We start from the raw sequence: 14,872 nt of genomic DNA on the forward strand, positions 1-14,872 counted from the left end.
GTGGCGGCGGCGTCAGGAGGACGCGCAGTGCGGGGCACCGGCGGCTCCATCCCGCTCCCGTCGTCGCTACCGGTGTCAAATTCCAGCCACCGTCACCTGACCGGCGGGGCGGGCACCGGCACCGGGACCCCGACTCACACTGGCACCAGGATGCCAACCGGCACCCCGATCCGCACGTAGTGGCACCGGGACTCCGACCCGCACGGGCGCCTGGACCGCACCGGGATCAGGATGGCACCGGAATCCCGCCAGCAGCAGGAGCCGCAGCCCAACCCGCTTCAGCACCGGCTCTCGCCGTGATCCGCACCGCCTCCGAGCTCCCGCGGAAACTCGCACCCCGCCGGGAACACCACCAGGACCCCCGGAGGCAGCCGATCCCCGCTACCGCCACCTGCCCGTCGGCCGACCCCCGGGCAGGCGGACCCGCAGCCTGGACGGACGGACGCCCCGTGATCGGTTCTTCCTGCCCCGACAGCCCGATCACAACGCTACCGGGATGGACACACGGACACCTTCGGGAAAGGGTTCAGCCCTTCCCGGAGCGCTCCGGCAGCAGAACCCCACGGGCACCCTTCGCCCCGCGTCGGAGGGCAGAGCCCCGCGGGGGACCCCTTGCACACGTGGGAATCCGGCGGGGATGGGTTGCCGGGCAGGGTCAGGGCCATCCCGGCAGCTCCGGGCAGCGGCGGGGCCGGCCGGCGTCCCAAGCATCCCGAGCTGACTCGGGTCACCGGGGTGCCTGGCGCTCGCGTCCGGCCGCGCCGGAGGAGGAGTCCGGCCTCCCGCCCGCCCGCGCCCCGTGCCACGGTCCTCCTCGGCTGGGCCGCCCGCCACCGGGCTCCTTACCTCTGCCGCCGCCCTGCCTCCCTCCACCGGGGCCGCCGCTGGCCCCGGGGACATGGGGGCCGGCTGGCGAGTGGAGCCGAGCCCGTGCGAGTCCTTACGTCACCGCCCGGGGCCCTCCGCGTCCATCCCGGGGCTCTCGAGTGCTCCTTGCGAACGTGCCAAATCCCGGGGCCGCCTCCGCTCGGCCCCGCTTCACACGTGTTCCCCTGGCCGGAGCTGATCGCCGGGACGCGCCCCGGGCCAGGCGAGCCTCCCGGGACCGGCCCTCATGGCTGCGGGGTCCGAGGGCGCCCGGGCGGGCTGCGCGCCCCGCTATGCCGCCGGCCGTGTCACCTGCCCCGGCGGCGCTCCGCCGCCTCGGCGCTACTCCCCGGGCTTATGCAACTCCCTGGCTGGAGCAGGGCCAGCGGCTCGGTCGCCGGCTGTGCCACGGCTGCATGCCCAGGTCGCTCCGACCCCGGGCCACCCGCGTGGCTTTAGCCTCCGTCCCGCCGCCCGGCAGCCTGGGCTCCGCGGTCCTGCGGAAGGGTCGGGTGGCCGCTCCTGCAGCCACCTGCGGAGCCGCCGCCTCGCCTGCTCTCATCTCCTCGGATTATCCAGCGCGGGGGTGACAACTCCCGCGTCCTCCTGCGACATCACCTACCAGGGAGTGTGTGGGCACAGGCACTAAGCCGTCCCTGCCACCGCGAGCAGGGACAGTGGAGGTGGCACGCGGCCCCGAGCTGCTGTTTCACCTGCCCTGGAGCGCGGCAGCGTGTGGCCCCGGCTCCCCCCTTTCACCCCCACTCCTGTCCTGGCACAAGCACCTTGGCCTAGTCTGTGGCTATGGGTGGCTCCCTGACTGCTAGTGGGGCTGCGTGGGAGCACGGGCTCTGCGGTGGGACTGGTGCTCCACGGCCTGGGGCTGTTCCCATCTGAGATGTCCTCACGGGCATCAGAGGCAGTGCCCATGGATGCCTCGGCCCAGCAAAGTTTTGGAGGCCCTGGTGCATCCCTGCTGTAGAGAAACAGCTGGGAGCAAGTAATAGGGAACAGGATCCTCTGCTTTGCAGGACTACAGACTAATGCAGCTGCCTGCTTGGAAAAATTCAATGTGAGTGGCATGTCCTGTTCAGGTTGCCTGGCTGTCCCCATAGAGCTGGGTCTGGCCACAGCCTTGCCCATACTAGGGAAGCTGCCCAGGAAGAGAAGGCTGCAATGAAGGGAAGGGCTGCCTCTGCCTCCCCCACTGATAACCCTCAGGGCTTGGAGACAGCCTCAGGTGCTGGCTTAGCAGAGGGGTTACGCCATCCCCTTCCCTAGTCTTCATGTCCCCAGGACACAGTCAGGAAGTCCTGAGGATGTGATGCTGGTTGTATGCAGGGAGCTATGTGGGCCATGGCACAGGGTATCCAGGGCACCCATACAGGAGAGCCCACAGTGTCCCTGATCATGTGGAAGGGGTGGCTCTGCAAAGCCTGGCCTCAGTTCTCTTCCAGGTATGCCCCCTTCGAGGCTGCTATCCCAGACACCTGGAGGCACTGGCTCCCTCCTCTGTCCTTCTTGTCCTGGGAGATATAAGCCTGAGCCTGCTGTCAGCCTCACTGATGTCCTACCAGCAGCACCTCCTCCCTGTCCTCCCACAGCCATGGTGGCAGGGGATGGTATGTCCCAGCTGTGTGCCTCAATCCTAGCACTGCTTTCCCCTCCTGGGCATCCTATGAGTACTGGCTCTACCCTGGAGCATCTGGGCATCGCTCAGGCTGCACAGGCTACTGGGGTGCAGTGCAGGGTTCCAGCCCCCACAGACAGAGGGGTGGCCTGCTCCCTGACTGCTGCTGGCACTGCCTGGCTTGGTACCTCCCAGAGCACTGCCTGTGCCAGCCCGTGCTCCTGCACCCCTGGGGCTGGGGTGCCCCCAGGTGCCTTGTCTGGTCTGGAATAAGCCCTGCTGAGCTGAGCCAAAACCTGCTGTGACATCTGTCCCTAAAGGTGCCACCCTTGTGTGTGGCAGGATGGGGTGATGCAGACCAGCCAGATGGCAGGACTGAGCATGTTGTGACTGCTGTCCGGGGCCATGGCTGGGTGTGACAAAACATACGTGGGAGAGCTGTGACGCAGGCCGCGTCCCATCTCAGCAGTGACGTGGCTCTTTCAGGGATATCTCTGAACAAGTCTCTTTGTCTCAGCTGACCTGAATGTCCTTGTGTGCCCTGGTCCCAAGCTCTGTGCTCTTTTCTCCCTCCGCCCTCCCACGGCCAGGACAGGGCATGGGCCATCCCTGAGGCAGGCTCAGCTGGATGGCAGTGGTGGCTCTGCTCTTTAAATACCAGGAAAAGAGGAGGGATGGAAGGAAGATTTAAGCTGCTCCAGCATGTCCTTGAAACCTGCAGTGATGCATCAGGGAGGGCTGGGCAGTTGCTTTTCTGGTGCCCCATTGGTGCTAGCAAAACCCACCCCTTGTTTAGGGTGGGAGGTCTAGCAGACCAGTCACTCACCTGGAAGTAGCCTTCCTATGCCTCCAAGTGATGGAACTGTCTCCAACATATCCTGTGGCTCTGGGAGCCTGGTTGCATCACCAGGGCTTGCCTAAGGGGTTACACTCTTCCAGCTCGGATTTGGCAGGTATGAGAGCTGGACACAGCCTCGGTCCCCGGCTTCCTAAACCATTTCCTTTTCCAGGACACTGTGGTGAGAAGGTCACTTGGCTGGACACCTGCCTTTGTCAGGGCCGCACCCAGCCCAATTGCTACTGTGACCCTTGGCAGGAAGACATCCTGCTGGCAGGGAGTCCCCAGGAGAGCAGTCATAGTCACAGACAGCTTGTCACAGGCAGGACAAGGCCTGTGCCTTCCAACCTTAAATGGAAGGCACTAAATTAACCCAACCTGCAATCCCCTCTCCCAACCTTCAAAGTCACCTGCAAGGAGAAGCACAGCCTCTCCTGTTCCCAGCACCAGGCCAGTGGCACTGGCTAGCTGCAACTCTTGGTAGCTGGATTACTGTTCTAGAGGAGCCAGCAGTGAAACCAGGCAGGGGACAGCCCAACCAGGGAAATCCCTCTGCCTCCCATAAAAAAGGCCCGAGGCAGCAGAAGAAAGAGGCCAGCCAAGCTTGTTTGATAGCTTTATTGCTTCTGTGATATGACTGAATTGACGTGCCATAAGCCGGCTTGGAGGAGCCTGCAAGACTCTTACCCTCCCTGCCTAGAGGGAAAATTAAAAAAAAATGCAGAAACTAAAACTAATTTTAAAAACTCATTGAGTTCTTGCATCTTGGCTTGGTACAGTACCGGCGAATGCACTGGCCTTTTCGAGATCCTGTGCAGGCTGTGCAAGGAGCCAGAGCCCAAGGGGCTGGGCTGTGGCCCCAAAGGGGCTCCTGCACTGAAGGACACATCTCTAATACTGCGAGTGACCGAGAGCACACACCACACTGGTGCCCACGGAGCTCGGCGTGGTGGCTGCCTCCCTGCCAAACACTCTGGAAGCTCTTGCCCATGTCCAGTTCTGCCCACACCCAGCTCAACTGCATCCATTTGACACAGACAGCCCTGTCCTGACACCTTCCCCTGCTCCCAGCAGTGCTCACACTGAGGGGTAGTACAGCATGGCCAGGCAGGGCCTCTCCACTTCTCCCTCAAAGGAAGGAGACACTGGAAGCCCAGAGATGCTGGGATGAGGAATGTTGGGCTGAATCCCACTGCTGCATCGTGTACCTGGCCATGGTGCTTACCTTTGGCACGTGTGAGCTCAAGGCCACAGCACGGCCAGGCCTAACCGGGTGAGCTGGCGGTGGGAGCCCAGCGCCAGCATGGTGAGCACTGACACAAATGCACAAGCAGCTCATGGTGTGGTCAGCACAGCAGCAGAACTCTCCGGCACCTCCTGTCCTCCAGAGCAGCACATGCAGGTTGCCCTGCAGCTCCCCAGACCTGCTCTCTGCACTAGCTGGAGCAAAACCCACTGTGGTCACTGGCCCCTGATCTCCCTGTGTTTCTCTGGGCTGTCTCCAGGCAGGTTCCCTGCCACCTGAGTGGCCTTTCTGCACCAAAGCGCATCAGAGGCACCAGGCAACCCCGCTCTATATTTAGGCTGTAGAGAATTCCCCTGGGCTCTCCCTTCCGATCTGACAAGGTGAGTCACTGCGAGGGAGAGGCCAGGACTCACATCCGTCCCACTGACCCTGCTCTGACCCGCGAGCACCGCTCCGAGCTGCTGGGACTGCAGCGTTTCGAGGGCGGGAGGTGGCTGCAGGTGCACATGAGGAGGCAGCCAAAAGAATGACACCCAGGAGCAAAACCCAGTGCTGTGCCCTGCTCCTGGAGCTGGAGCCCCATCACCTTGTCATGGGCTGCTCTGTGGTGTCAGTGAGCTAGAGGAGAGTCTTGGTCCCCAAACACTCTTTCCTTCTACGTGCAGGTGGTCCTGACCCACCGCAGTCACGCTGGGACATGCACTCATCTATTCCACTTGGGCTCTTCTGCCTGGAGATGCCTGTCAAGGTGGAGGGAAGGGCTTGGAATCACCTCCCTGGTCTGTAGGGGAAACTTCCCATCAGGACCTGTTCATGGCTGTGGTGGAGAGCTGGGATGACAGGGAAGGTTGAGCAGTGGCCATGCTGTGTCCTTGGACCTGGAGCCAATGAGCTGGAAGATAAAAGTGTCTTGGAGCTTTGTAGTGTTCAATAAACCAATTGAACAATCCTCTGTGGGGGTCCCAGCAGAGACACCAAAGGCTCTTCCCTCCTCCTTCGGGATGCAGCTGCCCACTCTGCCATCTCAGCTCACTGCAGCCCATGGATACAGCCCTAGGCTCTCATGGCAGCTGGTTAAAGCACCAAGAGAGAAAGTGGATGTCAACCCTTCCCAGCCACAACCTCAGCCAGACCAGACCAAGCATTCCCACTGCCAGCATGGCTGGGACTCAGCAGAAGATGGTCCCAATTCCAGGCTGACACCCAGGAACTGCAAAGAAAGAGTTACCTGGTGAGAGCCATGGAAATTCAGTCCCATGGAGTCCTCAAGAAGGAAAAACAAAATGGGAGATACTTAAAAGGAGTATCTGCCACAGCATATGCTCAAAAACAGGCTGCAAACCTCTCAGAGCACTCTGAAAGGAGGCATGTCCCTGGGGAACAGGGACTGCCTGGCTGGGAGGCCAGAGCAGTGGGGATGAGACATGGGAAGGGTAAAGGGAAGGAGAGCCTCCTAGCATGCCTTCTGCAGCCCAAAAGCAGGATCTTTGAGCTGGTAGATGACAAGGGGAACAGCAGCCACTACAAGAAGCTGGGCAGGACTTGCCCCTGAGCAGCTCCTTGGCTCCCCTGCCTGCTCCTGAGGGAGGCATCCCACACCAGTCTGTAAGCAGCAGTCAGTGCCATGTCCTGGGAGCTGCCTCTGCCTGCAGCCTGGTCTCAAACCATTCTGTACAGTTTGCTCGTCTGCCCCAGGCCTGGGTCACTGCCTGCCCCTCCTGCACACCCCCTTGAAGGTCTCAGGTCCAAAGCCACAGTCCCTGCAAGGTGCAGAGCTGCTCTAGGGGGGCCATGCGAGCCCTGCTCTGAGCATTCCTTGCCCATTCCAGGCCATGCTCCCTTCAGCCCAGAGCAAGGCAGACTGCAATCCTTGGGCTGTGTCAGACACAGTGCCAGAACCCTGAGCCCAACCCACACCCCTCTGGGATCCCACTCTACTGACCCCAGCACCAGCTGGCTGTGTACCAGTGCCTTGACACCCAGGCACTGGGACAGTGCCTGTGGGTGCACTCCAGCCTGCTCCAGGCTAGGAGAGCACAGGAGCCACTTTTCACATGTAACTGCTCATTCCCTTGGCTACCTCCCTCCTGCCCATGCTCTTCAGGTGGATGAGACCACCCTGTTGCCCTTGCACTTGGCCACGTTGATCAGTTTATTCCAGCTCCTCTGAAATACGTATACAAATCAAATGTGCAAATAGTGCATCTTGGGACCAAGTGGGCAAAGGAAGGACGTGCTCCTGAGAGCAGGAGGAGCAGCAGTGCTAGAGCAGCATGGGAGGAGCTTGGAAATGGAGTGAGCAGGGTCCAAGCAGAGGGTGAGAGTTCCCATCAGGTTCCATCATCATTGAGGTCACACGTCGCTTAAATAGGGAACATGATTGAGTCTGGAACGTAAAACAAACATCTTCAGCAGTCTGCTCTCAAACTGTAAAGCTTGAGATCTCTGCTCAAGATCTGACCTCCTTGCAAAGAATAAATTACTCCCCTCCCACACAAAACCAAAGCGAGATGCTGTCCAGAAACAGTGACACAAGTCTGCACAGACTCTTCAGGGGCCCTGCACAGCAGGCACAAACCAAGAGGCCTGAAAGCCTTGAGCACAACGGGGCAGGCTCCCCTGCATCGTGACAGGCAGGAAGGTGGGGAGGGTCTGCTGTAGGTGGAGAAAGCCACTGGCTCCCCGCTTCACCTCGGGGTCAGGGCAGAGGCAGAGCAAATGGCTATGGAAAACACAGCCAAGTCAGTGGCTGCTGTTGCTGCCTCTGTGGAGGATGTGAGGAAAAATGTAGAAAAACAAACCCATGTTCATCTCCATCCAGAAGCTCCAAGTGGAGAATGAGAGGAAGCCATTATTCTCCCTTCAAATCATAGCAGCACCAATGACATTGAAGTTTTGGATGGATTTGTTTTCCTGGGGAAAGGTCAGAGGCTGGTGACAATGCAGATGGAGCATGAAGAGGCCAGGTTTTTCGCAGGGCTGTGCGCAAGCAGACTTTGCCTTGTACCTTGGTATTTCTAGTATGGTTCCAGCAGTCTTTTAAAAAATAATACTTTGTACATTCAGGCTTTGCTGCCTTGGGGCAGCATCACCTCCCATTTGGCACTAATCATTTTATTCACAAACTTTTCTTCTCTCTCCTGAGTCTTTCCTGTCTAATTCAGGATGCAGAAGATCTGTCTGCGATGCAGAGTTCAAGAACTGTCCACTCAGCCCCTTGCCCACCTCCTGCCAGCTCTAGGCCTGGAGGTGGGAGATGTAACCCTCGTGCAGACTGGCAATGCAAGAGGGTTTTCCCAGAGCACCTGAGCATCTCTGGGTGTCTTCAGTGAGGTGGGATTCTTGCAGGGGGCTGCCAGTGCCTGCTCCCAGAGCTGTAGTGTGTCTTTGTCTCTTCTCTTGGACGCAGTGGCTGCAGCCACTCAGATCCCACTGGTTAGGTCAGTGATGACTCGGGCTTTCACCAGCTTTCTCAGAAATTCCTTCTCCCGCTGGATGTTGTGCGTCCAGGACTGGAAGAAAATGAGAGAGACTGGTCAGCAACTACCCTGGCCAAGCATGTTCCTGTCCCTCATGCTTGGGAGACTGTCAGTGACACAGATCCTGCTGTAGATCACAACAGCCCTTGCAAACTAAGGACCTTCTTTTATGTAAAGCTGACACAACAGGGTCAGACCCGTGTACCTGAGGAACAAGGTTTCCCCGTGGGCTGGGGGAAGTTTTTTGGCATGGTGAGATCTGGGCAATCCAGATTCCTTGGGCAGATGTGCCCTTCCAAACTACTGCACACAGGAGTCCAACAGCACAGCACTGGTGATGGTCTATGCCAGGGAACAGAGCTGGCAGGGGACACAATGGCAGGACATCTACCCACCCCACACAGCACCCTTCCAGGCCATGGCAGGGCATGGGGGTACATGCAGCTGAAACACCACAAGACCATCCCCATCAAAGCTGACTCTTCCTTCTGCTAGCTCTATCGAGGGGAAATTGCATGTTAAAGGCTACACTAATACAATGTGAGGGTGAAAGGGCCACATCTCACAGCAGGCACTTCAGAGCAGCGATTGCTATAGCTGGTGTCAGCCCACCCAGATGTGTTCCGTGCAGCAGGCTTGAGCTGGGATCATAGCATCTGCCATCACTTGCTGTGCTGGGACTATTGAAGCACTTAATGAAAGCAGGAAGTGGTTTGCCACTCCCTGAAGCCTAAGGCAGAAAAGGGAAAAGCAACTTTCCCCAAAATCTCCCAACAGGACAAGAATCACAGTACATGATTTTGGCACAGTGCTCTGGTCAGCAGGTAATATGAACTCTAAACACAATGTGGACAATGACAAAATCACTCTACAGGAGCCTCCCTGAAATGACCTCAAACCACCAAGGCATTAGCCCCATGAGCACACTGAGGGCACTCTGTCACAGGTATTGAAATCCAGTTTACCCACTGCCAAACCAGGGGCACCTTGCCTGCAAGGCACTGGTTGTATACATCCTGCACAGTGTGCCTCTGGCTCTCCTGTCATCCTGCTTATCCTGGCTGGGACAAGCAGCTCTCAGCCATGACTGCCGTGTGGCACTGACAGCCCAGGAATGACATGCACACGGTGGGCTGTCAAGAGGTTCAAGGCACTCTCTAGATCTCCAGAACATTTTGGAAATACCTTTCTTGCTACTACTGTGCATTTACAAGCCACTTCCATCCTCTCAGTGCACAGGAATGACAACAGTTAAAACTGCTAAAGAAACTTCAGGCAGGTATTGCCTTGTAATCTGTGTTCCAAAGAAGTATTTAACTTCCTCTGCTCCAGTGACACTGTTACCTGAACACTGGAAAGGCTACACCACTACTGGGAACAGGACCACACATGGAAAACTGTGCTGGTGCTCTTTGGGACCTTGGAAATGCATAAGTCCCAATCTCTAAACTGAAAAGATGCTGCCCTGAAACAACTCAGTGCTTGGCTTCAGCTAACATAAAACCAGAAGCTGACAAGTGGCACTGGGAATAAGGGTTACAAAGGCTTGTGAAAGCAAAAAAGCATCAGTTCCAGAAGGAGCAGTGGGAACAATGGTGGCACAGAGAGGGCTGGGAGAGCAGGGCTGAGCATGCATTGGAGCCAGAGAGCCAGGATCCCCCAAAGTGCTGGAAACAGTTCCACATGTGGCATGTCAGCTGGGGGCCCCGAGCCTGGCCCATGCCATGCAGCAGTGTCACTTCTGCCAACACAGCCCCTTGCTAGGAAGGCTCAGCCCAGCAGAGGCAGCTGAGTGAGTGAGCACTGCCTGCGGGCACAGAGGCCACCCTGGGACACCAAGTCTCAGTGCATTCACCTGCATCTGGCTGGGTTTGTTGTTGAAACCTGCCTGGAGCACCAGGATACCTCATAGCACAATCTGAGCTGTCCTCCACGCCTTTCAGCCTCATCACTCTGTATGAGAAGCCAGCTGGTTTCGGCCAGGACAACCATTCGTGTTTGTGTTTTTTGTACAGATGAACTGGGAGTCTGCCACTTGTAGGCAAACTCAAACCACCTAAAATGCCACCTCAGGCCATGTGCAAGCGCCTTATCTGATGGCAGGAGAAAATCTACTCTGTGAAAAGTACAAGTGGAGCAGGAATTTAAGCTCAGGAGGTAGATAGCAAAACTTTGGGTGATACAATTGCAGTCTCTCACATTACAGCTAGGTCTGGCTCCAGCACTCACTGCAAAGCTGCTGGCAAGACCTACCAACCTGTGGTTGTTCAGCACCCAGGCTGTTTTATACCCCAGGCACTGCCACTAACTGCTTTTCACAAGCAGACAGTCACACGAAAGGCAATTCAGCCTCCCACCTGATCCATGGATCGTAGTGATGTCCACATCAGTACTCTCTAATGTTTTGTGGTTAATGTAAGCCCACAGAGGAAGAGTTTCCCTCGTGAGAACACGCTTTCATCCCTCCCAAAGAGCACATCAGGGCACTCAGTGCAGTGCTGCTCCCCCATCGCCCGACAGCAGCATGGGCAGGAGGGATGAGGCATGTCTTCAACACCAGCTCCGGTTACTGATTACAGGAGAGGGACTCACTCATCCCACTGACAGACCGAGCTGATCAGACCAAGGAAGCTGCATTCCAGCACTAGCAGCGGAAGTGGGGACAAGAGCCAGAGCAGTTTTCTCAAAACTGACAGGAAAGCAGGCACCTCAGTCCCATTGCTCTGACAGGAAAAGGCAACAAAATACACCCTAAACACCAGAAGGTTTCAGGGTGTATACACCTCAAATAGCACCATGGGTATGCACCTCAAATAGCACACAGTGCCAGCAGAAAACTCCAACTCCTTTCTTGTCAATCTGCACCTCAAAGACAGTGATGGAACAGTTTGGAGCATTTACTGTCACCTCCACCTTCCTGTCCCTGCATATCACCACCATTGCTGCAAGCTGGCAGACTGGCTCTGTCCTCTCTCTCCTCTGCTGCTCGCATCCAATGCAGCTTCCACTTGTGGAGTCAAACAGGCTGCTTGCCTGAGCCCATGGTTAGAGCAATGAACTTTGAAAGTTCCAACAGGAACATCCCAGGAGGTTCCAGATCCCTTCTTGTTCTCCAGGGATCAGGCTAGGATTTCCTGTGCTTTGGGGCTGTCTCTGGGTAGAGGACGTTTGCTTTTTCCAGTGGAGAGCAAAGCAGAGAGCACAGAATTACTCTGACAGCACTGTTATGGCTGTTTATCCCAGGGAGGTGGCAGTGGCTCTGAGTGCTTGGTCACAGTTATTAGAGGAGAATTTATCATCAGTTAAAGCCACCTTTCAGGGTTATGCAAATGCAGCAGCCCCAAACCACCTATCCTTTTTATCTTGACAATTCCACAAAGAAGCACAAAACATCATCTGTCGCTTCAAGAAAAGCCAAGTAGAATATTTTAAGCCTAAGCAAATGTTTCAGAGGCAAACCCAGGAGGAAGGTAAGCTCCCTGTCTGTAATCAATTACAGTCGGGGAATGCCTCAGCTTCAGACAACATTAGTCTTATCAAGCATGCTGCAATTTAAATACAGGAACACTAAATTAGGGAGAGTGAGTCAATGAGGAATGCATTCAAGAAAAACAGCAAGTTGTACAGAAGGAGTTTTCTCAGTTCTGTTACATCCTCTGTATTTCTGCATGTCAGCAGCACTTCTCCATGAAAACCTGCAGAGAAACCAGAGCGGAGCAAGAAGTGCTACTTCACTGGCAGCAGTGGGTTTCCAGTCCCCACCAGTGCTAATTTATCTTTGTCTTTAACCTTCACTGCCTTGTCTCTAGAACTGCATAATTTTCATCATCAGACTGCCCCACTCTGCTTGAAACCGCTTGGGATTTACGCATACTGAAACAAAAGGGATGGCTGGGCACCCTCATCTTCTTTTTTAGGGGATTTACTCACAGTTCCTTTATGCCCAGTCATTCTTACATCAACTTTAAATTTCAAACAGCTGTTTTTGCTCTTGCTTACTCTTAACACACACATGCACACAGAGAAACTGTATTTCTTTCCAGTCTTCATTTTACCAAGTTAAACAAGAAACATCTTTCTTCTACCAAAACAAACGGTTCTTGAACACCATGAAAACTGGATCACAGAATTATAGGAGCTCCCTCTGCCCCTATTTACTCCAGATTTACTTCTCATAAGCTAGGAAAAAAGGCTCACCAGTGTCTCAGAGGAAATTCCCTCACTTGACAAGAACTCCTTTCCTCTAGTCTTTCCAGAGTTCTATTTGTCTTTTTTTCCCCCAGTAACACTCTGGCAGCCTGAATTATTCTGTGAATAATTTGTACCTATCTATGCACTTTCCTCCTCTGCCATTGCCAAATAATGATATCCCAGATTAGAGTCAAAATGTCTGTTATTGCCCCAAATAGCATGACCTTCCATTCATACTCTTAGGTTTCATGTCATCCAATTCAATTCTGTTCTCAAGGTGCTCATGGCCTTCCTGGATGGTATTTTGATCCTCCCTTGTATTGACCACACCTGGTTTTGTCTCATCACAAATTCCGCTTGCACACCATTGCCTTCTGTGCCAAAAATAATTAAAGCAAACACTAAACATGACCTCCTGCAGAGGAACTCCCAGCTGTTCATTCAGTGCTGCTTTTTGTGTTCTCTCTTAGAGAGACTATTCATGTACAGGTGTTGCACCAAACCTTGGCTTCTGAAGCTTAACTAATAATAACATCTCACAAGGCACAGGATTGAACGCTTAACTGAATTTCTGACAGGCGGGATTGCTACACTTCCTCTGTCCCAAGAATGATTTTCTTTTTAATCAAATAAAGATATTAAATTAGTTTTTGTAGCCTGCCTTTGGTAAATCCATGTTGTGTTTGCTTTCAGGATTTATTTATTCTCTCATTTAAACTCTGCTCTGAAGTTCTGAATAGTACCTCTGAGGTTGGTTTAAGAGTTCTGAATTTGACAGGATTATTTTCCTTGACTTGCTCCCATACCCACTCCCACCACCAAAAAAAAAAAAAAAAAAAAAAAAGGAAAAATAGGTATTATATCCACTACAAGCTAATCCTGTGGAACTTGACAGATTTATTGTGGACCTTTTCCTCTGGACTTGCAGCTTAACTGGCTCAAAGTGGAAGAAAGATCTCTTGGGCTCTCACACCTACTGCATTAGCTTCAAGAGCTTTTGCCTTTCAGTGCTGACCCAGTAATTTTCATTTTCTGTAAACTTCTCACCATAAGTGACCCTTTACCTCACGTTCATCATATCATCCTGATAGCGGTAATATATATATTTTTTCATGTGGTTCCTACTTTAATCCTTCTGCTTCCTTCACCTCCCTGGATGTCAGCCCTGATAATTCTTTCCTTGCTTCCTTATTAATTGTTTGTCAGTGACACTGTTCAGTATTTGCTAATTTTCATTTGCAGCATCTAATTGAACTTGACTTTTGCCAGTTTCTACTTTATCTCTGTCCCTTGCAGCCATCAGGAGTGAAGTCTTTTGATGCTCTCCCTCACTCCTCTATTACTTCTCACACCATTTTGAAGCAATTGTTTATGAAGTTATACTTACAGCCTTTTTCCGCCAGTTTTCCCCTTGCTGCAAATAGGAATCACAGATAATTACTGTACTTTCACAAACAAGACTTCAAGCCTACAAAGAGTCCATGAACTCTTCAGCAAATCTGCTTTTATTAGCCCATTCTCCAAGGCTAGGCCTAAATTCAGAGGTCAGAGTCTGCATGCATGACCCAATTCCACTGAGCACCCTGCCACCACTGCTGAGTCTATATACAGCCCTGTTTATCAAGCTCCCTGCTTTTAGGAGCAAAATCTGAGTTATATCATCCCTCCTGTTGACTTTCCATTTAATTTAACCATGAAGGCACTTGATCAAAGCTATTTCCTAAAATGCCCCTCTGCAAGGTCTTCATACACGCTAAAAACAGCTGTGAAAGGCCCACAGCTCTTCTTGTGCCCTCCTAGCTGGTGAGAAGAGCTGTGCCAGCCACTGTGTCTGGGAATACCTGGCACAGGTATTCCTCTCCTTTTGACAATCCTGCCGTACATCCATCACTGTGCCATTTCTGGGGGCACCCAGCACCCACAGACATCTGTGTTCAATGCTGGGTCAGCAGCTGGGCTCTAACCCACCTCTGTAGATATTTTACTGCCTTCTCCTACAGAGATCTTGTCCAAACCCTAATTCTATTTTTGTCCACTCTACAGCCGTACCTTCCTTGCTGTTCTTAGTGCACAGTGATACCCTGAGTGTCACAGTACTTCTGTCCTGAACGATGCAATACCTGTGCTCTGGTCAGGGCTGCTATTCCAACTCTTGTCCAGATTTCTGTTATACAGACACACAGTCCTTATGCACAGGAACAGCATGTGAGGCCTTTGCACAGCCCCAACGCTGTCAAACAGGTGGCTTTTAAACAAAGACAAAAATGTATAAACTTCATCAGTCATCACTGCCGGCCCCAAGAAAAAGCACTGCCCTTTCAGAGCTGCCCCTGCCCCAGCCCCTAACCTCCCCCTCAAAAGCTGACCTCCATTTCAGTCTGCACCACTCCTTGTACTGCAATCACAATTCATCAGCCAGGCTCCAATAGCCATGTTTTCAGTCTATAAATCACCACGCCAGACATCTGCCCGGCTTTCAAAGGAGTTTTGTTCTTCTTGTTGGCTACCACAAACTTTAAGGTACTTGGAAGCCTGAAGCAGCCCTACCACCCCCTCCCAAGCAACTTGTGTTGATTTAAAATGCAAAAGGCGGCTTCACAGAGAGAGCCCAGATGATGATA

At 53.8% G+C, this 14,872-nt stretch overlaps 1 protein-coding gene across 8 annotated transcripts in view; it reads right to left on the reverse strand.

The window, feature by feature from the left end:
• Positions 1–3,938: 3,938 nt before the first annotated feature.
• ST3GAL3 (ST3 beta-galactoside alpha-2,3-sialyltransferase 3) overlaps positions 3,939–14,872 on the reverse strand; it is a 186,110-nt gene continuing 175,176 nt past the window's right edge. For all 8 annotated transcript variants that reach the window (XM_085585744.1, XM_085585749.1, XM_085585746.1 and 5 more), the window contains one exon: positions 3,939–8,093. In XM_085585744.1, the coding sequence (XP_085441870.1) occupies positions 8,004–8,093 (90 nt within the window). In that variant the 3' untranslated portion in view covers positions 3,939–8,003. The remainder of the gene's footprint in view (positions 8,094–14,872) is intronic.

This window comes from Lonchura striata, chromosome 8, assembly GCF_050655825.1.
Source record: "Lonchura striata isolate lonStrDom1 chromosome 8, ASM5065582v1, whole genome shotgun sequence".
Classification (NCBI taxonomy): domain Eukaryota; kingdom Metazoa; phylum Chordata; class Aves; order Passeriformes; family Estrildidae; genus Lonchura; species Lonchura striata.